Below are 27,171 nucleotides of genomic sequence, written 5' to 3'. Positions count from 1 at the left end.
TTAATGCAACATCTAGTGAAATTAGATGAATGTAAAGTTACTAATATATAATACCAAGCCAATTTAAGTGCATGCCTCCACACAGTTTACCTATTATTCTTGGCTCTTCAGAGCTGGTGTGCACATTTTGATCACCAAAGGGTTTTAGATTACTGGTCTATGTAAGAGATTTTTTTTTACATCAGTATTCTTAAACACATGTCTGTTCATCTAGCTTTGAATCACTTGTTTTTCTGCCATTCACTGTCAGGTTCTTGTCCAATCTAACATTTTTACCATGTAGCTTTTGTTGATCACCCATGGGACATAAGGTTCCATTCCCTGTGTTTTTATGCTATGAATTGTCTTTATTGGACCCACGCACATCAAATTCTTTTGATGACATGTTATGGGTCCTCTCACTCTCTTGGTCAGTCATCTTTCCTGTACAGATCTTGTTTTTCCTAAGCGTGGTCTCTATCTGCATGTGGGTATGCCCCTTATTGATGTATTTGCCCTCTCAATCCCATTTACTTTAATTTTGGTCCTTAGTTCAACATTTTCCAACCTTGGCTGTCAATGCTTTCAGCCAGGATTAATCTCTTCTGTTCCTTTTTTTACCTTCCCATTCATTTACCTCTTCAGGTATCTCCTTAATCCATGCTACATGCATGATCCTTCTTGTTGCTTCTTTCTAGGCTGCTGGACTTTAGTTCCATCAGTTCCTTCAACTGCAGGCATTTCATATTGTACACCAGATGTTGCAAAGGTTAACACTGTAATTATTTTAAGCCTCTCATAGTCAACCTGTCCATCATGGATAACTCCTGTTAATTCACTTACCAAATTGTTAATCTTTTTAACACTGCACTGGTCTAATAGCTTTTGTTTTCTAGCTGCATAATAATCATACTTGTAAAAATAATTAAATAATAGCACTCATTAATGTAGTCATTCAATGTTTTCATTCAGTTCAGAAGTAATGGTGGTTAATTTTGTTACACTAATCTTGTAATAAGTAAAAACAATTACTTGTCAGTGTGTGTAAATAGTTAAAAATTGCAAACAATTTGTTTGGTAAGGACAGTTACACTGTCTTAAAATTTAGTACAAGTGTTTATTTATGTGTATGAATTTTGTGTGAAATCTGTTATAAAATTTTCACTAATTTTTGTACTGAAGTACTACAAAGTTGCCAATAATGTGTATGAATAATAGCAGAAGTAAATGTGTATTAGTATTTATGTGTTGTTTGAAAGTACATATAAGTGTAAAAAAAAGTATTTTTCATGCTGAAAATACATTGAATGTACAAAAACTGTAGAATAATTAGATATTGAAATTTACAGTCTGAGTAGAACTCAAACCACATAAATGGTAAAATATTTGTTTTTAGTGGCATTGAAGAAAATGAAAGTGATCAAGCTTTTGGACAAGTAATGATCCTTAGATAACAAAGAAAACCATTGAAATATATGATACTCTAGTTTTGGTATTATATATTTAAATAGGTGTGTATTGTTTTAATTTTGTAGGGTACTGGATCATCATCTTTGAGAAAAAAGAAAAAGAAGAAGATGAAAAAAAAACTGGAAAAAGGAGTGAAGGAGAAATTTAAACAAAAGAAGAATAATAAAAAAACATCTGTGTCATCCAAGTCATTGGTGGGCTCACTTGTTACATCAGATCAGTCAAGTTCTACATTCAATTCAGAAACGCCATTTAACCCCTTAAGCTTCAAACGTGAGTTCACAATGAACAAGTCAAAATCTACTATCTGTACAGTCCCTAAATCAAAGAAAAATTTTAGGTTACCAAATGGAAAGAAAATTAAAGATGTAAGTATATATGCATATATATATTTAGTAATGGTTTGTTTTTTGTAAGCATCAGGCATTCCAAGTTTTCATCCTTGTCTCAACTAGTTGTTTACAAGGTTTTGCAATACCTATAAAATATATTTTTCTTTTGAACAAATATTGTATACAATAATATACAAGTTTCTTCCCCTTCCCAACTTTTGTAGAAGATTCCATTATTTCTCAAACTTATTTCCAAATAAAAAAATGTTTTTTCCCCTCGTTTAAGTAAAAATAAATGTGAAAATCAGAGTAAATTGAATGGTAAAGTTTGAAATACTTAGGATTTTTTTATACAATTCTGAATATGTAAAAAAATACATAAAGTTGGCTTAATGAAAGCTTAAACATTTTAAATAATCTCAATGCTGGTTTTTCCATGGTCAAAGGTCACATCACCATACATGTAGACTTACATTCAAATTTTCAGTGAATTATTATTTTATGAACGTGTCAATACATTTGGTGTCAAATTCTAAACTATAATTCAAGTTTTATTAATATATTTTAGTTAATTTCATAGTTTAAAAGTAAATGTAAAATACAATCCTAATTATCGAATTTTGTGTGTCACTTGCAATGTTTAGTGCAGCTTTTGTTCAAATTAGACTTTTGTGGTGTCCAGATACAGTCTATAGTTTCTAACAAATTAGAATCTCAAATTACTGATGTTGACAGCTAGCATCTAAAATAAAACCTTTTTTGCTGATATATTACTATATTTAGCAAATCAAACAATGTGCTCCCATCCACTTTTTCTGTTTTCGGAAATATTTCCTTTTTTATGCTTGCTTCACTCTTACATAAATTTACAACCAACCAAGAACTCAGAATTTCCTTACATATTTTTCTTGAAGGTAGAAAGTTCTGAAGATTATTTCTTGTTGTTTTGGATATCAGTAGGTAGGGATGAGTGAAAATGTTGTTTTAAAAAAAAATTTTTGTATGCAAGAACAATTTATTTAGTAAGTTTGATAAATTACAGTGAAATTCTATGATATCGATAGAGTAATTTATAATTTTTTTATTACTTTAAAATGCTCGTTTGAAACCTAAAAAAGTTTTCATTTTCCATCCTCCACACTTGAAATTTGCAAGGCTTAGAATAGAAAACAAGATATGGCATGCTAGTTATATGGCAAATTAGTACAAATTTCCTTGCAATTGTAAGTAGTAGAGATCATTGTTTTCCATATTCCTTTATTTACCATTCTATGTCTTAAGAAGAAAAATTACTAAAATTTAATAATTTATTGATAACTAATGATAACAGTCCTACTTGTGTATTATAACTCAAATGCGATTTTTACAAAATATTAGACGACTAACAACACCAAGACAGGTTACTTTGTAAGGGCCAGTTTTAAATTATTGGATATGGTAACATGAATGTATGTGCACCACTTCATCGTAACTTCTGTAATGTTAGTCAGATGCAGCTGAAAGGTAAATCAATGAAATCAAAATAATAAATATATATAGATATATAATTTTATGAGGTTTAAGCTGTTTAGACTAAACATCTGTAGTTTCTTGTTATAATCATTGTTGTTATTCTAGAATAAAAAATGCATAAATTTACCTTTTTCCTCATTTATAAGGTTGATCAAATCAAGAAGAACCCATACAGATATACAATTGTGAAAAACTGATAAGTTGTAAAGTTTTTTCTTGAGAAAAATGTGTGATAATAACATGAAGGATAATGAAGATTTTACATGTGAAATTTGACAATTTTCTGATTCATAAACATATTTTTAATTTTAAAATCAAAATTACTCTGCATGTAGGACAATAAGCATTTGAAGAAAATGCACAATCAAATCATTACATGAAAAAAATCTTATTTCTTATATTTCATATGTGAAAGCTTTAAAATGTTTATTGGTAAACTGCAAAATTGTGTGAAGAAACACATAATGTAATTACTCTTTCAGTACAGGCTCAGTTCCTCAGACTAATCTCAACTATTTTGTTGTTGTTGTAGTAGTTTTCATGTTACAACATAAATTAGTAAGAATGTGTTAATAGAATTTGCCAGATTATCAATAAACATTACAAGGCTTTCGCATGCAAAATATGTTGTTGTTTTTTACGTTTTAAGGTTCATTAAGCAGTGTTTTTTTCATGTCTTATTTCTTTTAGTCTGTTACCTATCCAATATGCAAAGTAATTTTAATTTTAAGATTAAAATATATATTTATTCATCAGAAAATTTTCAAAATTTTACAGTCAAAATCTTTTAAAATATCCAGATGTTATAAATGTTTCTTAAGAAAATCTATATTTTATCTGTTATTTTCACTAATAAATCTTTGTACAGGTTCAAACAATTTGATCTATTTCAAAAGCACTGGCAATAAATATAAATTATGCTTTTTGTCTTGTAAAATTACCATAGATTATGACACAAAACACAGGTGTTTAAACTAAATGGCATAAATCACATAACATTATACATTTATATATATATTCATTATTTTTATTATACATGAGTTACAATGATGCAGCACATGTACACCCATACTACTGTGTCAGAAAATATAAAACTGACCTTTAGTTTTTAAAGTCTTTACAAAATGACCTCTCTTTTGTGTTTTCGATTGACTAGTGTTTTGTAAATACATTCACATTTCAATTATTAATAAATATCTATGTATATATGTTATTAATATGTATAAATAAGTTCTTAAACTTATTTTTTTAAACATAGAACCCTAAATAAAGAAGTATAACAAAGAATTATCTCTTCTAGTTATTACCTTTGTATTTGTTTGCTGCTTATGAAAGGTTGCTAAACCTTATTGAATTTCACACGTAGAAGATCATATTTTTTTTAGATTTTACACATACAATTGAAGTAGCCAAAAAATCATAAATTACTATATTGATACCACAAATTTCCACTATAATTTAGCAAGCTTAGTAAATAAGCTGTATTTGGATCTGAAAAAAAATGTGAAATAATAAGTATATTAAAGATTCAACTTAAAGTTTTGTATCAAAAGAATGAAATGACATCATAATGCTTGAAAATGACTGAGAAAGCCACAAGGTAACATTCTGTGCTTTCAATTAAGTTATTAAATGCCATAGACATAATTAAATTTATATAAGGTATCATTGTCATAAATGGAAAGAAGTGAGCAGGATTGCTGTTTTTCAGTACATGAACAATATTTCAGCAAATAGGAAAATAGGAGGTTTTTATTTTATATTTTAACTGTTGGTATTGGTAATATAAGCTCCTAATTTGTGCAAAACTATAGATTTTGTATTTTGATATCACAAATATCTAATTTGACCCAGCGTTACATTCAACATACACCTGACACACGCAGAAATCAATGTTTAGACTGTTTTTTAATATTTACTTTTAAATTCAGAAATACAGTAACGTATAATATTCAAATTTTAATTATAATCTACAGTTTGATATCAAATTTACTGACATAAATTCATAAAATAATAGTTTCAATAAAAGTTTGTATGAGAATCAACAAACATGAAGAGATGACCTTGGAGAGGGTTGAAAGTCAGAGTATAAAAACTGGAGCCAAGCATAAAAGGGTTACAAGGTTTGTCTCTGGGAATGCACTTATAGTGAGAAAGTTAAACTACAAAAACCTCAATGTTTTTGTGAATTACAATCTTTCCTTGAGTAATGTAATTAGATTGAATGTTATTATTTATCCTGACATGTTGCTTTATTTATATTACTGAACAGAGAAGACATTTTTAGCAATAATATTTCCAAACAAATAGGCATGTTGCTTAAGGTAATAAAACCCATAGCAAAAAAAAGCATTTAAATATTGATATATTAATTTTTATTTTATCAGTTACTTAACTAATTTATCAGTATGTTATATTTAGCACTGTAGAAACTAAATTAATTTTTGTTACATTGAAAAAGTAGTTTTCATTGCATTGTGTCATGGTTATTTACTCTTTCATTGAATTTGTTTTTAGAAATAATACAGTAAAACGTATCTAAGGCAGAATTCCACATGACCAAGTAAAATTTCCAGCCTAGACAGTGAACATGCTTTTCCTTAATTATATATAATTTTTGAGCAGAATGCTGTATGTGCTTGGCTCAAGGGAAGTAAGGTGTTTGTGAATAAAGTTATTGTACTGTTAATGCTATATTTATTAGAATAAGAACAAAAGTAAACATTGAAATTATACACAAGTACACAAAATCTTAATCAAATTTATTTCAAGAAAGTGTCCAATTTTAACTGTTTTGCTGTTTTTTTAATGGGCTTTTTCATGTGGTTAAAAGAGAATGCCAATTCTACAGCCTTTTCATAAAGTTCGCTTTACCCCTCAATTTTTGCATACAATTTGATAGCGTTAATGTAACGTAACACTTGCGATGAAATAGGAATTTCTATTTCCTCACTGTCTTTTCCATTTTGTTCATCTTCTAAATTTCTCACACTATTACATCTTGCAATTGTATTATATATTTTAAATAAATTTCACCAGTTTCTCCATGCAGATGAGAAAACCCACTTATAGAGAAAATTATATATGTAAAATGCTCCTCCACATATTGCTTTCTCTACCCATACCAGCTGTTTTTTAGATATGTAATCATCATTTTCTGTTATAACATTCTTGTCAACATTCACAAAACTTTCTGCATTCACAGAAATCACCTGCATCAGTCTTCTCAATCACAGTTTGGATTTCATAAGAATTGCCATAGCAAACAACTTCTCCACAATCTCTGCCATTATCAAGAATAATTCCACAGTTTTAAAAGCACTTTATTACACATTCATTTTTTACACATTTGATTGAATGACTTAAAAATGCAATTGCATCTAACACATCAATTTTCATGGTCATTTCAGATTCTCTTTTACAGTCATCCATGTTTTCAATAATATGCTGAAGCATCAGTTTTCTGTATAATTCCATTATCTTGTGGCTATAGAACTGATGTTGTACATGGAGGTAGAAAGACTTAAAGAACATTTGAAAGTTGAACTTTTGGGTGACAAGTTGCATTGTCTAAAAAGTAGAATATTCCTATTTTCTTGTTCCATTCGTTTGCTTAATTTGTTCAAAAATTCCTCCAATATAGCACTTGTCATCCATGCTTTATTATTTGTTTTCCATTCTGCAGAAAGTTGATTCTCCTTAAATTTTTGAAACAGTGTGGATATTCACTTTTACATATTACCCACAGTTTCTGTAATTTTCCATCAGCAAATGCGACCAAAAGTACAGTCAGTCGTTCTTTCGGATAGTGACCTCCGGAATAATGACGGAAGAAAAAAAATATTTAACTAATACTTATTATAACAAAATGTCCGAGAATTTATTAATATTTAATTAAAAACATTTCTTCTGGCTTACTCAGGTTTTAATCCTACTTGTTGATAGATGAAGTAGGTTCTGCCATATATTGTATATGTATATTGTTTCATAATTTTGAACACAGAGTGGTCCCATTTTGGGTCCTTTGGTTGGGTACAGTTTGTTCCACATCTTCCCCCTAATTCTGAGGGCAAGTGGAAGTTAACTTGTCCTGAGAATGAGTGTTCATAAATCCAGACTGGATATGTTCTTTTTTCTTAGCTTGATTAAGTTATACATGACTGTCATCAGAGCCTGGGGTGTTACCTTTTGGACTTCTTCAGGTGGTGGGAGAGGTTTGTACAATCCACTGTTGCTTACCTTCTCAGAATTTTTGTGGCACAGAATGCATCACCCTGTGGTAAAGGTTCTTGTCTACTTCTAAGTATAAATATATATATACACACACACACACACACACACATATATACATATATATACACACAGATTACAATCCAATTGCACAAACCAACTATGTGGGATATTAGGGACCAAGATCATGTAATTCCAATCCAAATTAGTGGAACCTCAGCTACCTGTTTGTGGCCTAGCCAGAAGTGATAACAAGTTATGTAAATTCCCACTTGTAGTATATGAATTAAGTTCTGGGTAAAGAGCATACCTGTTATGGATATAGTGTGGTTCTTCCACTAGGGTGCTAATATTCTATTGGCACACTCGTGATCTATGCACTTCAACCTCATCAATGTGGGATTCTAGCTGTAAGTGAGAAGTGGTAAATATGTTTTAGAAATTTACATTTTCTTAAATCAGAAATGTATTTCCACTAATAATTACCCCCTTTAACACTCTCTCATCCTTCCTCTTCCACTGAAAGCTAGAGTTAGAGACTGGGATTGGGTCAGTTTAATAAAAGTGATAACATTATTTGAATTAGCTGCTTGTATACTGTACCAAGATAGAGGACACATTGATGTAAGCTGACTGTCACAAGACAAATATTGCCCAGGGCAGTTAAGTTGGTTATAAAAAGTAAGAGCAAGTGAATGAAAATCAGACCCAATGCTCAGATAACCAAAGAAAGGAATCCTGGCAGTCCGGGAGTAGCTGTGTGAATAGAGATAAGTATTATTACCAATAATCCTGGCAGTCCGGGAGTAGCTGTGTGAATAGAGATAAGTATTATTACCAATAATCCTGGCAGTCCGGGAGTAGCTGTGTGAATAGAGATAAGTATTATTACCAATAATCCTGGCAGTCCGGGAGTAGCTGTGTGAATAGAGATAAGTATTATTACCAATAATCCTGGCAGTCCGAGTAGCTGTGTGAATAGAGATAAGTATTATTACAAATAATCCTGGCAGTCCGGGTGTAGCTGTGTGAATGGAGATAAGTATTATTACCAATAATCCTGGCAGTCCGGGAGTAGCTGTGTGAATGGAGATAAGTATTATTACCAATAATCCTGGCAGTCCGGGAGTAGCTGTGTGAATGGAGATAAGTATTATTACCAATAATCATGGCAGTCCGGGAGTAGCTGTGTGAATAGAGATAAGTATTATTACCAATAATCCTGGCAGTCTGGGAGTAGCTGTGTGAATAGAGATAAGTATTATTACAAATAATCCTGGCAGTCCGGGTGTAGCTGTGTGAATAGAGATAAGTATTATTACAAATAATCCTGGCAGTCCGGTGTAGCTGTGTGAATGGAGATAAGTATTACCACCAATAATCCTGGCAGTCCGGGAGTAGCTGTGTGAATGGAGATAAGTATTATTACCAATAATCCTGGCAGTCCGGTGTAGCTGTGTGAATGGAGATAAGTATTATTACCAATAATCCTGGCAGTCCGGGAGTAGCTGTGTGAATAGAGATAAGTATTATTACCAATAATCCTGGCAGTCCGGGAGTAGCTGTGTGAATAGAGATAAGTATTATTACCAATAATCCTGGCAGTCTGGGAGTAGCTGTGTGAATAGAGATAAGTATTATTACCAATAATCCTGGCAGTCCGGGTGTAGCTGTGTGAATGGAGATAAGTATTATTACCAATAATCCTGGCAGTCCGGGAGTAGCTGTGTGAATAGAGATAAGTATTATTACCAATAATCCTGGCAGTCTGGGAGTAGCTGTGTGAATAGAGATAAGTATTATTACCAATAATCCTGGCAGTCCGGGTGTAGCTGTGTGAATGGAGATAAGTATTATTACCAATAATCCTGGCAGTCCGGGTGTAGCTGTGTGAATGGAGATAAGTATTATTACCAATAATCCTGGCAGTCCGGGTGTAGCTGTGTGAATGGAGATAAGTATTATTACCAATAGCATTTTCGATTTAAGAAAATTGTAACTATCATCTGCACTTCACCTGCTGTGTTTTTCAAGCAATTAAAGAATTTGATTTTTTAGTGTTTTACTATATAATGGCATATTAACTTTTTTTTTCTTTCACAAACAAAGAAGTAGACTGTAGTTAAAACTTGAATTTGCTCATTATAAGAGTGTTTCTTACACTTCATTGACATTAAAGATACTGACATGAATCTAACATACACCTAGATTTGTTTCTAATCAGAAGTTAGTGTAGTTTATTTAATGCTCATATTTCTCTTCATATTATTTTCATACAAAACATTCATATTTTTTTACATTACAAGAACCTTTAAACTGTTTAGTTTGAAATCTGTTATTAGTCACATTAGAACCTAATGAGCAAACACATGAAGCAAAAGAATAAAAAACATAGCATGAACATTCTAACATTGACCATGAAGGATATCTTAACAAAATGTATGTAAGTAATGAATGTTTTATCAGGAAGTTTAATAAGAAATTAGCAGTTTTAAAAAAATTCATATTTTAAATAATAGTTATTTTCATAATGCCTCTATGGTTTTATCTTCTCAAAATGTACAATATAAAATATATTTATATTTAATATATATTGGAAATTGTGTCTGTTTTTTGTGATGTTATTGAATATTGTAATATTTTTATTCACTTTTGTAAACAAGATAAAAGAATTAGATATTATTATTGAAATTTTTTATATTTTATAGCAAAGTAAGGTTAGACCAATGAGTGCTTACATGCTGTGGTGTCGTGAAAATAGGAAGAGAATTGTAAGAGAAAATCCACAACTTGGTAAGATGATTTCACATTTAATTTTGCTGAACTGTAAGTGTTTAGGTTTTAAGAAATATTAATAACTGAAAGAATGGAATAATTAAAAGATGTACAGAGAAATATGATATAATTAATGGATAAAAATAATAAATTCATACATTCATTGAAATAGATAAGTAATTTAATGACATTTTGACCAGATATATTGTTTGATAAACTTATTGTCAGTATTTTAAGTATATGGATTGAAAAATTTCTGCAGTAGGTGTCTGTGGTTTGTTGGCATTAACTTTGAACAATAAACAGACACAATTCACTTGATTTAAAATATTTTTAAAACAAGTCAAACTTGTAATATAAAATATAAATAGGGCAACATTGTGCAATAAAGCTTATTTAAAAATATAGGCAAAACTGTTTATACAATAAAATTAAAAAAATTATTCTGCATGTTTTGGGAGCATTTGCTACCATCATTAGGAGAAAAATACCTACAAGAATGGTGAGATTCACTGTAATTGACCATAGTGACATGAATACTGCACTTATGAAATCATTTATTTCTCTCCAAAATTCAGCACTATTGCCAGTTAACCCTTCATCTGTATTTAACAATGATTACTTAATTTACAACACATGATTTCAATAGATATCTCTGATATTAAACTCACTTACTGTGTTGAGTGACTTGTATCTGCAATGTGTTTGGCTAGCCTGCCCCGCTAGTACAGCAGTAAGTCTGGGGACTTACAGCGCTAAAATCAGCAGTTCGATTCTCCTCGATGGGCTCAGCAGATAGCCCCATGTGGCTTTGCTATAACACAAACACGTGTTTGGCTAGTGGAAAGTGTCATCTTTTTATTAAATACATTATCTTTGTTTATGCAGTGTTAGGTAAGGTTTAAAAATGAAGTGGACAAATATTGAAAGGAACAAGGTTTTTTTTGTTCAGATCACAAAGTTATGCACTGATCAAAATGTTATTTCTATTAAGTTATGCAGTGTTAATGTTGAATCTCTTTTAAGGGGAATATAAGAATCATCACCTAACTTATCCACACTAGAAATATAATTAGATTTTGTTATCATCACAATACACCCTCCTTTATCAGCTTGTGTAAGAACAGTATTATTGTGACTTTATATAGACCATTATGCACTTTTTTTTGTCAAATTACTGTTCATTTTAACACTGTCTTGGCATTCATTTTTGATAATAGTTTTTATTTTACTTTCATTAATTTGTGCAATATTAGATTGGATATCTATTACCACATCTATAATGAGTATAATCTGTGGTGTTACAACAAAATTTTAGCCTAAATTAATACATTAATTTGCATATGTGTAATTCTAATTGATTTTTTAATTCTACTCCAACAGTAATTTTCATATGAAAGACTGCCGAAATCTTCATCAAAATTTAGGATCTTTCCTAATATGCTGGACGTGACTTCCAGAAACAATGGTTTCTTATTGGATATTTTACTTCTCTTTTTCCTTATCTTGATTTTTAGTAGTTTTAATTGAGTTTTTCTTGGGAAGTACATTATGTGTCTTCCTTTTTGATTACACATGACTTTGATGAGTTTTGGTATTACCAAATAGTTTCTACAGTTAATGAAAAATTTCAGGTGGCTCAACTTCCTTCCCTATCATAGTAGATGTTTCACTGAAATCCCCATTGAAATATTCATATTCAAGACCTTCTCTAATATACTGCAGATGACTTCTATAAACAGTAGTTTATTTGGAGATTTCACTTCTTTTTCTCCTTTATCTTGATCTGTAATAGTTTTATTTTAGTTTTTTAGGAGGCATGTAAGGGAGGCCAAGCTAAATATAATGTGAAGTACTGCATACAAAAATTATGTACATAATAATAATAAAAACAAAAAATATTTTTTTACACCAGTTGAACATACTGCAGAAACAGGTCACTCAATACAATAGATGAAACAATTTTAAATTAACCCAATATATTAAATTAGTTTAATATCAGAGAATCTATTGAAATTATGTGTTGTATATTAGATAATCATTTGTTAAATAGAGATGAAGTGTTGACTGGCAGTTGTATAGTATGCATGTCACCCTGGTTAATTACAGTGAGTCTGACCATTTTTGTATAAAAACCCAATATTCATGTAGTTTTACTCCTGGTGATGATAGCAGAATCTACTGAAATGCAAAAGGTCATTTTAAGTTTTTTTTTTAAATAAAGCCACACATATTTACAAAAATTCTTTATAGGATGTCACAGTTGTATATAAAACTAAATAATTTAATTTTCTTGTCAAAAGTTCATTCAGGCCTATTCAGTTACTTGAGAATCCAATTAACAAAAACTATATTACTCTACTTTGTTTTTTACTGTACAGTCCATGGGTTACCATAGTTATATCTCAGATTTTAAATAATTGTCTGCTTTTCTTCAGTACCACACTGATGGATTCAAATGCTTTAGAACATTCTTTGATAAGACAGTTTATTCTCCTTACCTCTATTGAACTGTGAAGCTCACTTTACATTATCACTCATTATTGTTAATTACTTTATAACTTTTTTCATTACTGAACTTTACTTGCTTTCACTTGGTTGCCTACATATATACATTGTTCACTGAGGCCTTGAACGTTCTGTAAACTATGCGAGTTATGCTGTGATGTAACAATACTCACTTAAGGTAATGAGAAAAATACCAAAGATTCAAGTAATGTGGCAGCAAAAATACTACAACAATTGAACCACACATACAGCATACAACTCTTATCAAGTTATGCAACCAAACTTCTCATAACTATCATCTTTAAAATAATTACCTTCAAGTCTTTTGTTATGAAAAGTAAATAATCATTAAGTTACAGAATGAACTGAAAAATAAAACCTACACAAAATAACTTTGTATGTTGAACACCTACCAATCAACAAATTATTATACAACTAATGATAGCACTTAATGTGTGAAGGTAATGAACAATAACATATTAGCTGATGAATAAAGTACAGGTAGTTCTCGATTTGCATGAGATAATTTTATGCATTTTTTGGGTTAATGTGATCGATGAAATAACACCTTTTCTTGATTTATGCACTTGCGAATTTGGATTCACATTATTTTCAAGTGATTTGTGTATTGTGACAGTACAAATAGAAGCATTTACTCACTGTGCGCTTGAAGGTTATTATGATAACATCAGCAATAATGCGACAGACACGATAGTTGAAGTGACGTTACAATGACAGTAATGTTACAATTATCTGTGCAGCAGCAAGATGGTCATGGGGTCTGTTTGGTCATACAATGAAGTCATTAAAATCAATTTATCATGCTTCACACTGAAGATGTTTTCTGTAGGTATGTTATATTGACTATGTGAGCATAGGAGGCACTTAGGTAGTATATTAAGGTTTGACTAGTGGAATTCCCACTTGGATTGCATCCATCGTGTATACTCTATAGGAAGTATTGTTTAATTTATGTGACCAATTCCTGGGATGTACCTATTGAGTAAACTGAGATTTACCTGTAATGAGACAACTAATGAGATAACTTAATGTTGGGTACTTCCAGAAAAACTTGTTCTTAACATGTTAAGTAGAACCTACAAATAACAAGAGGTTTGAGCAGAAAATATATTGCAGAATTAAAGAGTTTACGTAATATCAATTGGTGTATACTGTACATAATTATTAATAAATAAAATGACAATGAATTCTAGAGAACCTTCCAGAATGTTTTATTTGTTTGATTGGACAACACAATGATACCATTTCATCTCCACAATACTCAAGGGGACAAGGTAGAGTCTCTTTTGCCTCATTTTGTTAACAATGTATGTAAAAGACAGCTAACAAGCCTGAAAACATTTTATTCAGCTTTCAAGGCCATTAGGTGAAACCTAACTTAATGTTTGTGGAACAGAAAGCTATTGTTGATCTGAATATTAATAAAGACAGTTAAAAACATGATGAGTTTGTATTTACATTTGAGTACCAGATAAACATAAGTCAAAAATTACTGTCCAGCTATTTTTCGATAATTTGTCTGTGCCCTAGCTTTACAACCTCCTAAAGTTAGTGCCAGCCTTTGAAATCACTTGGTTGAAAAATTAGGCCAATGGCATTACAATCAAGGTAGAGAAGACTTGTCACTGTTGGCTTCCTTGGTGCACCATTTTGTGCAAGGAAAAGCTGTCAGTATGTTTATGTGACAACAAGTTTTGGTTTTTTTTGACAATTTTTATTTGTCAGGTAACATGAATATGAGTAAGTCAGTAAACAACTATGGTTTTTATGGTTGTTTATGGATGTTCAGCTAAGTTGGACAGAAAACAGCACATGGCCTGGACAAAGTTTGAATCAAGAACTAGTAATAAATGGAGCTAACAAAAAACTGCCACATATGCAGTGAACACTTTTTGGAATCAGACTTTGAAAATAAACTACAATTTTTATGGGATTTGGAGAAAAAAAATGGTGCTGAACAAAGGTGCAAGAGCCCTGCATGCGTGCCTGAAGTTTGAGGGAGATTCATAAAGCATAGTGAGCAGCAGCCTGGCTCAAGATGGCAGCACCTCACACTCTTGTTTACACACTAATAACAGCAATAATAATCGTGTTGTTTAGTTGTTCAAAAACGAGGCGTACAGGGTAAGTATAAGTTTTATCTGACATTATAAATGTAATATAGAATTGTCAGCAGTCATTCAAGTTTTGCAAACATATCAATAGATCTGCTAAAACAAAAAATGTTTAAGAAATGTCAGTTTCAGTTGTAATTTACCAAAAAAAAAAAAAGGTATGAACAAACAATTGTCTGTTTTATTTATTTATTTTTCATGTTTATAATTCCTTTTTTGAAATTTTATTTGGGATGTCAATGTGCAACATAAAAAATGCTAAATCTATAACATTGAATGCCGAAATGTGATCCCACTTGTTTATGCTTTTCCAGTTCATCTAGATATAGATCTATCACTTGAAAAAACAAATGTCAACTAAACTTTACACATATATTTACTATGTTATTGCCCATGTAACCATGCTGATGGCTGTAAATTTCGTGCCATTTTAATGACATTAACAGTGTAAACTAATCTTTAAGGACATTACAGCATATAACATTTGAAACAATTCCAGTGAGAAAAATCAGATAACTGCCAATCCTCATCCATTTTAACCAACATGTCAACATTAGACACGTTATCATCTGCAACACATACAGTATGATTGACACATTACATCATTCTTCCTCTCCACCTCTTGTTACCATTTTTATTACCCTGTGTGATGTAGGTTTGCCCATACAGCCTGCCATGTGGCACTTCCACAAGATTTTTTCGTAAAGCTTAGCAACAATGACCATATATGACTTGGAACCACATTACCTTGAGTATTTTGTGACTTTTTAATTGTATTATTTTTATTATGGTACAATATACACATTCAAGCATGAAAAATACCCTGTTATCTGTGGTACTTTAAGATTTCTAATAAGATTTGGTACTTTGTTGTATTGAAAGAGCAGTTCAATGTAATTAAAATGTATGGTCATCTTCAGGACACTACCATTTATATTAAAACTATTAAAGACCTGACAAGCTAGTAACATACCCACCTTTGTCAGAATACACTCATACATTTCAGCACTTCTGATTCAACAAATAAAGTTCTCATACTCCCAACTACTAGAAGTTTATAGTCTTTCAAAAACACACAAACCCAATTTTTTTGTAAGGTAAGTTTGTTTTTTTTCTGAAAAACATTTACATGAACTTTTGACCCAGTTATCTATCAACTTAAATAGTACTCAAGATTTTAATATAATCTCAGACATTATCAAGTAGACCTACAGTTAGACAATATTCATTTAATTTTGGTATATTTACATTGTATCTGCCCATTGAAGAAGCAAAAACAACAATCATCAAACAAAAGAAAATCTGGATACCATAGAACTATGATTATTGATTGATTTAATGGACATTGATGTTCATTTTAATTTTTAATGGTTATTTATATTTTGAAACTAATATTTACTAATAAATCCAAGGTGTTGTCTGGGTAATAAGAATTTAGTAGCTGTTTTTGTGTATTCCTTGATGAAAGAAACCTTGTTTCACTGAAACAAAACTAATATTTGTCCTGAAGTCCATTACCACTGTTTCAGATGACATATTTGTTACTTGGAACCACAAGATGGAATGCTTCATTGATTTACATTGGAAAAAAATCTAACTTAATAATGTTGTGCTTCCAGCCATACCATCTTCCATCTATAAGGAAAGGACTGGTTATGAGAAAACTGTATGATAAACAGAACATGATCAAATGTAAAAATATAGTATGCTTCCTGAGTACATGCATAACATTTTTAGTAAGTGGAAGAAAAGAAGGAATGGAAGAAGGAAAAAATGATGAAGAAACATGCTCAACAAACAAGAAAAACAGAACTTTAGGGTACAAGAATTCTTAAATAGTACTCATGTATACAATATCAATGAACTAACTAAGAAGTTATGCAAATTATAAAAAAGTCCATTTTTTTTTATTTAGAACCATACAGAAACCAAGCATGACCTTAAAATAAACTGTTACCATATCTGCTTTCATGTACAATACATATTGTTAAGAAAATCAGTGTTTTGTTAGCTTCTCAAATATGAAAGAGCAACGTTTAACAAAGACTATCATATAGTAACTAGAATGCACAGAATTTAAAGTAATCTGCAGTGTAGAAACTGGGCAACTTTTCAATGAATGTATCTAAACCATAAACAAAGGGGGAAATTGGGGGGATGCAGCAACTGAAACTGTATCTTCAGTTATGATGCACCAAAGGTTGTTTGCACAATAAGGCATAATATTTACCAATTTTGTGTATTGGAAAATTAAGACAGCTTACTTTAGAAGAGTATATATCAACTAGCATAACTGGAAACCAAAACTGGCAATTCATAAATGAAATATAAAATTTTTCTTTCCCAAGAAAGTGCTACATACTAATTCTGAATCCATTATATGTAATTGAGAATTATGCAACACATTGGTGACTTGGGATAAAATGATTACTTACACAACTGTTATTCTGAGGAAAAGTTGACCTCTTCCTTGAATATAATTGATATCTTCATTCTGTTTTAAAAAGGCTTTTTCCTAAACATTTCCAAACCTAGATTTTCACTAATACTTTTACTAATTTTCCACAGGAGTCTTTCCAGCTTTTCTATTCAGGTCCTGCCTAGCTTTGTATTATACCGATGTGGATGATAGTGTGTCACACCCATAATGCCACACCTGGTATGGTCTTAGGAACATGTTTCTTGATAGGCTTTTGTATAGCAGAAAAAGTGCTGAAACTTAAAAGCTGTTTATTCCTTTTATTAGTACAGTATACCCTCACCTATTTGCGGTTCCCCATTCGCGGGTTAGGCTCTTAACCCTATCGCATTGTATGCCGGTATTCCAGGCTAGCGTCATAACGTCATAAAAACGAATGCTCGGTAAACCGGGTTTTTGTAGGTCATAGAGACTGAAAGCGCTTTTCGAGGGTATGTCTGTATTTACTCTCTCAAGCAGTTTTATCGATTGACGTCTTTATCGAACAATTATTACTGAATTGTACTGTACTGTATTATTATTACCTGAACTGTGCGTACTGTATTTATCTGTCTAAGTTTGCCTTTAAATTTGTTCCACTTTCTGTCAATTCTAATACATGTGTTGTACGCATAGAAAATGACTTTACGGTACAGTAATACAGTATGGGTAACTATACTATGTACGTTTCTTTTTGATTAAAATATTGTTGCAGTACAAAATTAAAATGTGTTTACATTATCATTACTACATTAGTGAAATACATGACTGCATGCAATATTACTACATTATTACTGTATTAATGAGTAAGAGTGTCTTTAGAAAGTGTCTGGGAAGCATTTAGTATCGTATATAATCTCATACATAGAAGTTTTAAAACTGCATCCAATATTCGCGGTTTTTCACTATTCGCGGGGGTTATGTTCTTTACCCCCAGCGAATAGCGAGGGAATACTGTATTAACCATCTCTGCCTGGACATAATTTACTGCACATATCAAGCTTTTAGGGGCTTACATTCAAAATGTTATTAAAATAATTTTAGATATACCAATTATTATAACACATAATTGTAGCTAATGGCCCATATTTTGATAGTATATCAGTTTTAAGTTCTTAATTTTATGAGGCAATATTTTAAAAAATCCTGAATTTTCCCTAGTGCGAGAAAGTTGACACATTTTTAGTAGGCATCACATCTTCTCTATTTGATTTGTCATCTGTAATAAATATTAAATTTACTGTAAATTATTCATTATAAAATTGTCATTGCTCAGACAAACCACAATTTTTATAGCTTGTAATTTTATTTCATCACAGAGCCATCGAATGAAAAATCAGACCACTCTTGTCACATTCTCCTTTTCAGGATTTGTTAATATTTTTACCTTACATTTTATTCTATATTACATATAACCAATAGAAAAAATATCATGAATTGTCCCTTTCTTAACCTCAGCTGAATTTCCATTACATAATATTTAAAGATTACTTACTCAGTTTGTCAAATCGTAAGGAACTTTCCCAAATAGGCTTTACTTATACTATGTAAATGTTCTTTCTCTTGTGAAAAAATAATTTGTTTAGAAAAATATAAGCCATTAATGAACAATTGTAATGAAAGATGCTTTTTAAATTGGGCTAATTTTTTTATTTTTTTTTTGATAATGTTACGTGCCAGAAGCTTTATATTAATAGGGATTATCACAGGCAAGATGTACTCTTGTGCATGGTTTACTTTTTAGAACACAACTGTCTTAAATGGACTGGTATCGCATTCATTAACCCTTTTGCAGTGGGTTTGGTATAATATACATGAGTTCATCTACACATTTGCACATGTTAAGTATTTGCACTATAATTTTTGATACAACTTATGTATCTTCACAAAATTTGGTAGACTTTTAGTAAAGGTTAAAATATTTTGTGCAGAAAACCAGATTTTTAATAAAATACTTTTACTAAAGATTTGTTTGTGTAAACATCAAGTCTGTTTTTTTTTTTACTAGTCTTCCCTAAGATCTTAAATTTTATTTGTATAATATCTGAAACTTTCTAAATACATTTCAAACATTTGTTTTCAGTAAGACTATATTTTATGTTATTTTCTGTAATCTGTGTGGGGACTGTCACTTGACCAGCCTTCGTAACCATCTTAAAAAATTAGGAAATAAATAAAAATTATGATTTTTTTTTTTATGCTAGAATGAATGACTGCATTTTATAACAAAAATACAGATGTTTAGTCTAAGTAGTGTAAGCCTCATAATGCTATACATTTATTATTTTGTTTATTGTTTTTACCTTCTGGTTATTATCTAGCTGACATTACATAACTTCCATTGACATGGTGTAAGTGCACTTGGGTTATATATCTAATAATTTAAAACTGACTTTTAGTCTTCCTTTTCATGGCTGTGTTTCAATTGACTAGTATTTTGAAATATACAGTCACATTTCAATTGTTATACATTATATATGCATATAGATTATTACTATTTAGAAATAAGTTATTGAACTTATTTTTCTTAAAATATAGAACAGTAAAGAAACAAGTAAAGCAAACAGTTTTCTCTTGTTATGACCTTTGAACTAAATTGCTGCTGGACATAGATTGTTAAGCCTTTTAATATTTTGCACATGGAGGACATCAAACAATTATTTATTTTTTTTAGGTTTTTATATATACAGTTGAATAGCCAAAAAAATCATAAATAACTTTGCTGATACCAAAAGAATTTTACTATAATTTATTAAGCATAGTGACTGAAATGTATTTAGATTTAAAAAAAATATGAAACTTTCAGGAGATTATGGACACAGTATATCTTGAAATGTTGGTTTGGAAAAATGTAGTAGCCTTTTCACAGATTAAAATGGTTGAGAAAACAACTATGGGGACATTCTAAGCAGTTGATCAGTTATTTGCATGCCATATATTGAAGTATGTGTATATAAGGAACCTGCTTTCAAAAATGGAAAGTGGTAAACTGGGCAACTGTGATTGATTCATTACGTAAGCCAAATCTCAGCAAAATAAAAAGACACGAGGTTCTTATTTTGTATTCTAGCTTGTCAATACTAGCAAACTGAGTTCCTAATTTGTACAAAACTATAGACTTAGTAATTTGAGATCACAAACATCTAATTTTAAACAGTGTTACATTCAACATATCATGTGAGTCACTGAAATCTATATTTAGATGTGTTCTTTTTATATTTACTTTAAATTAAGAAATTAACTCATATATAATATTAAAATTTTAATTATTATTTGCAATTTGATTTCAGATTTATTGACCTAAATTCATAAAATATTAGTTCAGTAAAATTTTTAATGCAAGTCAACAAACAAGATGACATGGCCTTTTTACCCATGACCTGTTGTGAAAGGGTTAAACAAATGTTATTCTAATGATAATATAAAGAAACTTAGATTCTCTGAAGCTCACAGTTAACTTATACTTGAATTACATTTACTTTACCAGTTGGGATGAAAAATAAACAGAACATAAAAAACTATCTTTATTCTATACTTAAACACAATATCAAGTTGTGTATACAAGAAAAAAATATTTCACTTTTACTGAATTATTAACTCACTCAAAATTCACCTCAGAGCTTGGTAAGAGACTTTGAAAGGACTAGTTAATTTGTTATTATTAGAGAAATTTGATAGCTGAATATAGAACTTTACTTACAGGACTGGGGCCTGTAAACTTTACACGGAAAGTACGACCATCATTCTCAAGGCATTTATGTTTCTTATGTGAATATGTTTTGACTTAACAGACAGCTCTGCTACAATATAATAGAAACAAAAGATAGGATATATTTATATGAGTGTGTGTGTATACATGAGAGGTCAGAAAATGAGTGTTAGATATACATGACTCTTTAAGTTTAATGTGAATGTTATGAATTAGATTATTTGAATATAGTAAAAGTGTTCAATTTATTTATTTTTAGAAGTGATAGGTTATCACAGGTTTATATAACTGCTTCCATTTCATGTTGTATAGTTCAGTTGTGAATTTACACTTGTATTATTTCATTATGTTTTTTAGAACCTGAGTCTTTCTTGTTTTAATTGTGTATTATTCCATCAAAATATCTTGCATGTGTAAAGTTCTAGGCCTCTGTCAAGCTATAAGTACACATTCAAAATGTTGGTCAAGTGAAGTTAGATAAGTAGGTACAGAATGTATGATTGTTGGTTTAGCTACAAAGAGCATATAGTATCAGTTTTTAAGGTAAATCATCACAAACTTATTATAATGACTACTATGATATATATGACTGCATTTTAATATAATAATTAGATTATTGTTATAAATCTTGAAAGTTAAGAAACTAACCATACTAAACATTATGTACTTCAGTAATCTTGAACTGCTGTTTGTATCTGTTACTGTAATATTTGTAAAACTAATTGCCTAGGACATCCAATAGCCTTAATATATCACTAAGTTAGTTGATGTATAAAAACGTTTACAATCATTGGTTAATACACATTTAAAATAATACTTATTGTATTTATTCTCTTAAAAGCATTCAGTCAATTCTTGTATCACACTGATACAGATTTTAAAATGTTTATGTAGAGTTTAATATTAGTATTCTGTATTTGTATATCTTATAGATTTTCATTTGATCAGCAAAAAAATGGGTTCAGTGTGGCAGTCTCTGTCAGCCAAAGAAAAGATGGTAGGACTTTGTTATTAAACCATTAACTTTGTGATTCAATTTTTAACATGTATAACCTACTTAGTTTTAAGCTACTTTTTGGTCCAAAACTATTGAAAGCCATTCTTTATATTTCTCTTTTATAATAATGTTTTTACCAGTTTTTTCTTTTCTTTATAGTAAGTGATGAGAGAGTGTTGATGATTTTACTGAAGAATTTTGTTAATGAAAACTACTTCTCAAACCTAAAACCTACAAAGCACTAATTAATACCCAACTAATGAAATGTAGCTAGTATTGGATTTTCTTAGACCATTGTCAGAAATTCTGCAATCTGTTTTGAAATATGATCATATCATCATCATGTACTCCTGCCTCAGAATTTTAAGTATTTTGTTCCTTCATGAACTGTTAGGCATGGAAGAAGAAAGCAAACCAATATGCCAAACTACAAAGGATAACTGGAGGTGCATCATTTATTATGTCAGAGAAGTGTGGACCTTCTGCAGGACAGTTTCCCAGTTCTGGTAGTGAATCCAGCAAGAGTAACCTCTCTAGTATTGCCAGCAATATCAGTTCCATTTATGATCCCAAAACAAAACTTCCAAGGACAACACCACTTGATGTTGCTGCCTATTTGAAGCTTTTGGGAGATTCCCTTAGTATTATTGGTCAGAGATTAACTGAACATGAAGTAAGGATACTTGTTTTTCATAATCTTTATTGTGACTTCTTCCATTTTTTCAACTTGTTTCTGAAGTTTGCTTAGTCAGTGTTTTGTTTCTTTTAGCACTGGGTGTCAAAGCATCTTATAATAATTTCATGGATGAGCTTAACTTATTAAACTGTGGTTTTAGTTTATTAACATTTTTCGACTTGAGATTAGATAAGATTGCTATATGTTAGTGAAGATACAGATGTTCACAGAGAACTAGATCAACTGGTTTAAAACATACTTTAGCTGATTATTAGTTTTATAATGTCAAAGACTCATAACAATACCTATTATTACTAAACTGAGACCACAGTTTGGTGATTATATCTCTTCGGTGAATTTGATTTTGTAACCTTGAAGTTTTTCTTTCTAAAGTTAAAAGTCTTCTGTGGTATTTGAATCTGTTGTTTGAACCTTTCTTCTCTATCTAGTCCATTCCACAAACAAAAGACAGTCTTGTGGAATCCATAACTCAAATAGGTTTATCCATAGAAGCTCATCCAACCATGTAGGAAAACAGCATTAACTTGTATACTTGTATATAAGCATGTATGTGTGCTATAATCCAAGGAAGTTTCAATTCAAAATGAATATATGTAAGGAAATTTGAGTTATCCTTTGTATATGTGTGTGCTCAAATTAATGAAATATTCAAATAAAACACTATTTTCAGTAAACATAATTTTTTAAAACTGTTATACAGAAACAATCTTTATCACTGCAGATTACTTATGAATGTTTATAGAGTAGAGGTTGAAAACCATGACTTTAATTAATTTTGTATTTCATTTTTAATAATGAACAGATCTGGTACAAAAAAATGGACTTAAATTTTTCATTTATAGTTAATTTACACATATACATGTGATTGGATCATTTTTGTAAGTTATTTTTTTCCTTAAGGAAATTATTAAACTAACAAACCATGAAAGAGAATTATCACTAAATTGAAATGACTAGTTAAACTGTTGTTACTTCAGTGCTGAAAACTAGTTTATGATAAGAGTAGTCATCTTTACTTGGTAAAGTTTTTCCTTACAGAAAGTCCAGTCTAAACTTGTGATAATGTCATATCTTATACGACAGCTCCCCATGTTATGTATTTCATTTCAAATGTCATCATTTTTTGTCAAAATTCATAGGTTTTATCTGTTATTTGTGGTAAAGCTAATGTAATGCAACATGTTTTTTTTAATTGTAGATTGACTATTCTTAAACTTAAAATACACAGATTTAGTGAACTTTGTATATGTACACTTATCTATTTGAAATGCTGTAATACAGAATATGTTCTCATAGTATAACTTACTTCATTGTAAATTTGTATTATTTTTGTATCTTTTATGTACAGTGAGATAACAGTTTTAATTTCAAGTGTGTATATGTATGAATTGAGGGAGTTGTATAGCTTATGCTCTGTAGTTGCTGTATTATTCAATTAGCAGAAAGTAAAGCTATTGTCCTCTCAATTAATTTTTTTGTAGCAGTAATAATTATGTAATGAAATTATTTGACTGGTTTTATTCTTTTTTTCATTTCAGGGCCAAATAGCTGTGTCAGGAACACTCTCAGTATTGTTGGACTCCACACTTTGTGCTCTTGGACCATTGATGTGTCTTACGAGCCAAGTTCCTGAGTTAAATGGATGTGAGCAGACCTCTCTGGCACAAATCTTAGATAACATAGCTTATGTGATGCCTGGATTATAAATCAGTTTGAACAAATACTAAGCACTGAACAATCTGAATCTGATGAAAGTTCAAGGAAAAATTCACCTACTAAATAGATTTAAAAAATGTATTGCATCTACCCTTGTTACAAGTTTTCAAAATAATGCAAGTTTCTATTTTATTGGTGGTTGCAGCCATTGGCTATGTGAAAAATATTTTATATTTTTCCGAAATGAAGCATTTGGTTAATATTTTGATCATTGACTATAAAGAGATTTTAAAAATGAAAACACATAACCTTTAGAGTCTATTGAGTCCAAAAGTGTTTCCAGCAACAGAAATCAAACTACACACTGGGGACACACTCCTCATAAAAATTTTTATATTCTCTAACATATCATGATGTCATGAACACACTTTACTGCCATACACCTGAGCTCCTACAATTGGCTAATGAGTAAGTGTTAACACAAATGTGAGATTAGAAGAATCTAGGCCATGCAGTCATGGTAGTTAATGTTGAATCCTTGGTGGTGAAAGACAGAATAATTAGAAAAATGTTTAATAATGTTTATCAACTCAGTAATTTTGTAGGACTAAAACTGCAGCCTGTTTTGTGGACACAATTGCATCACCTATCTAAATAATAGTAAAAAACAAAACAAAATTAACTTGTTACATCTACACATTAAAAAGAACTTTGGAGTTGAAGTTAAATTTTATTAAAAAAAAAGTCAAGTTTCAGTTTTGGTTTAATTTTGGTGCACTGTAAACAAAAAGATTAGCATTTCCTGAATACATTTTTAGACTATAAAAAAACACTTATAGTGTTTTATGAGGAAAATTATAATAGTGTTGAAGAAAATAGCACTTGAATATGATTGTAGTTTTATTGATTTTATTTGCAACTATATAAGGCAGTATGTCTTCCAGTTCAGTGGAGATTTCCTTATAAAGATTGGAACAAGGTGATGAAAGCTTGGTTTGGTGATATTCTACTACAACAAAAGATGTGAAAAAATAGTCCTGATTTTTTTTTTTAAACTTGTGCTTCATTTATGATATTGCAATATAATAGAAGCATGAGTTAGGTAGATTTAGCTAAATCATTCTACACTCAGCTGTATTTTTGTTTTGATAACACTGTTATGTTAGGCAGAGAGTAATTATTAATAGGCCTTTTCAGATAGAATGTAAAGAGAAAAATTATTTAAAAAAGAAAAAACCATGGGTTTAAAACTTGTGCATCATTATTAAAACCATTTATCAATTAAAAAAAACGTTAGCCTGGCTATAATTTTGATATGGTTAAAATGTTTTGAATTGTGTGTCACTGATCAGAAATACACTGAAAGTGCATGTATTATTTTATAAATCAAAGGAAAGATGACTTTCTTACAGTTTTATAAGATACAAATTATAAGATATGCTTAAAAAATGTAAAAAGAAAAATTGGTAAGCAAAATCTGTAGCAAAGGTAAACAATGAAATATTTTAAAATATGTAAAGTTATACATATGTCACATATAAAAATAAAAAAAAATTATTTGTGGAAGTGACATAATCTGTAGAAAGTTCAAGCCCTCAATGGCACAGTAGTATGTCTGCAGACTTACAGTACTAGAATCTGGGTTTCAATACCCATGGTAAGCTGAGCACAGATACCCTATTGTGTTGCTTTGTGCTTGACTTTAAAAAAACAGGAGGTTCAAGCTAGTTCATCCAGTGCTTTATTTCTTCAATGCAATAAAACAAACCATATGACAGGTGTGTCAAACTAATACACCAGAACTTTTGCTATTTAATTAATAGTTACATGTTATCTCGCTAACTAGCCATCAGGTGGTTATCCCTGCCACTCATTAAATATTTTATAAGCAATTCCCACCATTAGTAAACATGGATTAAAGAATTGTATCATAAAGATGAGAATTGTACAAATAATTTGTATATAAAATAACATTTAAATTCTAAGTGAGCATTCCATTATGTTGAGGAAATTGCTTTTCCACATATACTTGTTAGTTTGTTTGTGTCACTTTTTATGTTTGGCTGTAAAAAGCAGTGTAATTCAATAAAACATTATCATAATTTAAGTTGTTTGTGTATTTTCTTATTCTTGTGTTTTTTGAGTTTTGGGTATCATGCTTTGACCAAAATACAACTAGGCTTTTTTTTTTTAAGTAAAAATAACATGCTTAACTGTTGTTAAAAAGGCATGGTCTACACTACATCAACCAGTTTCTCAAAGTGATCAGTATGTTGGTTTATTAGGATAATGGAATTACTTTGCAAAATTAACACTGATTAAGGAAAGCCACACCATGATAAATATATATAACTGAATAAAATATTTTGACCCAACAGTGCTATCCTACATCATCATACTGAAGGACCAAAACTTGGGACAGATGATCCAAATTGCTTATCTGGATGTTTGTGAAAAAAAGACAACAAAGACTTAAGATATAATTTTACATACAGCAGTTATGTTAAAACAACACTTTTTTTCACTGTTTATTGAAATATATTAAAAAATATATAAATTATTTTGCAAAATTTATGGTACTGTTTTTATTATTCTACAAGGACATTAAATTTTGCATTTACAGTACTGGGTACAAGTTGGTTTGAATATGTTAATACAAGATGTAAAAAATAATCATTCGTGTATTTTGGAATTTGCTGGTAAATTTACATTT

The 27,171-nt window shown here is 30.3% G+C and overlaps 1 protein-coding gene across 2 annotated transcripts in view; it reads left to right on the top strand.

The window, feature by feature from the left end:
- LOC143241142 (uncharacterized) overlaps nucleotides 1-26,565 on the top strand; it is a 43,660-nt gene extending 17,095 nt beyond the window's left edge. For both annotated transcript variants that reach the window (XM_076484752.1, XM_076484751.1), the window contains exons 4-8: nucleotides 1,515-1,817; nucleotides 10,232-10,316; nucleotides 22,041-22,105; nucleotides 22,500-22,778; nucleotides 24,341-26,565. In XM_076484752.1, the coding sequence (XP_076340867.1) occupies nucleotides 1,515-1,817; nucleotides 10,232-10,316; nucleotides 22,041-22,105; nucleotides 22,500-22,778; nucleotides 24,341-24,508 (900 nt within the window). In that variant the 3' untranslated portion in view covers nucleotides 24,509-26,565. The remainder of the gene's footprint in view (nucleotides 1-1,514; nucleotides 1,818-10,231; nucleotides 10,317-22,040; nucleotides 22,106-22,499; nucleotides 22,779-24,340) is intronic.
- Nucleotides 26,566-27,171: the final 606 nt, after the last annotated feature.

This window comes from Tachypleus tridentatus, chromosome 2 (assembly GCF_004210375.1).
Source record: "Tachypleus tridentatus isolate NWPU-2018 chromosome 2, ASM421037v1, whole genome shotgun sequence".
Taxonomy (NCBI): domain Eukaryota; kingdom Metazoa; phylum Arthropoda; class Merostomata; order Xiphosura; family Limulidae; genus Tachypleus; species Tachypleus tridentatus.
The sequence above is the reverse complement of the archived record's forward strand: the minus strand, read 5'-3'. Positions and strand labels throughout refer to the sequence as shown.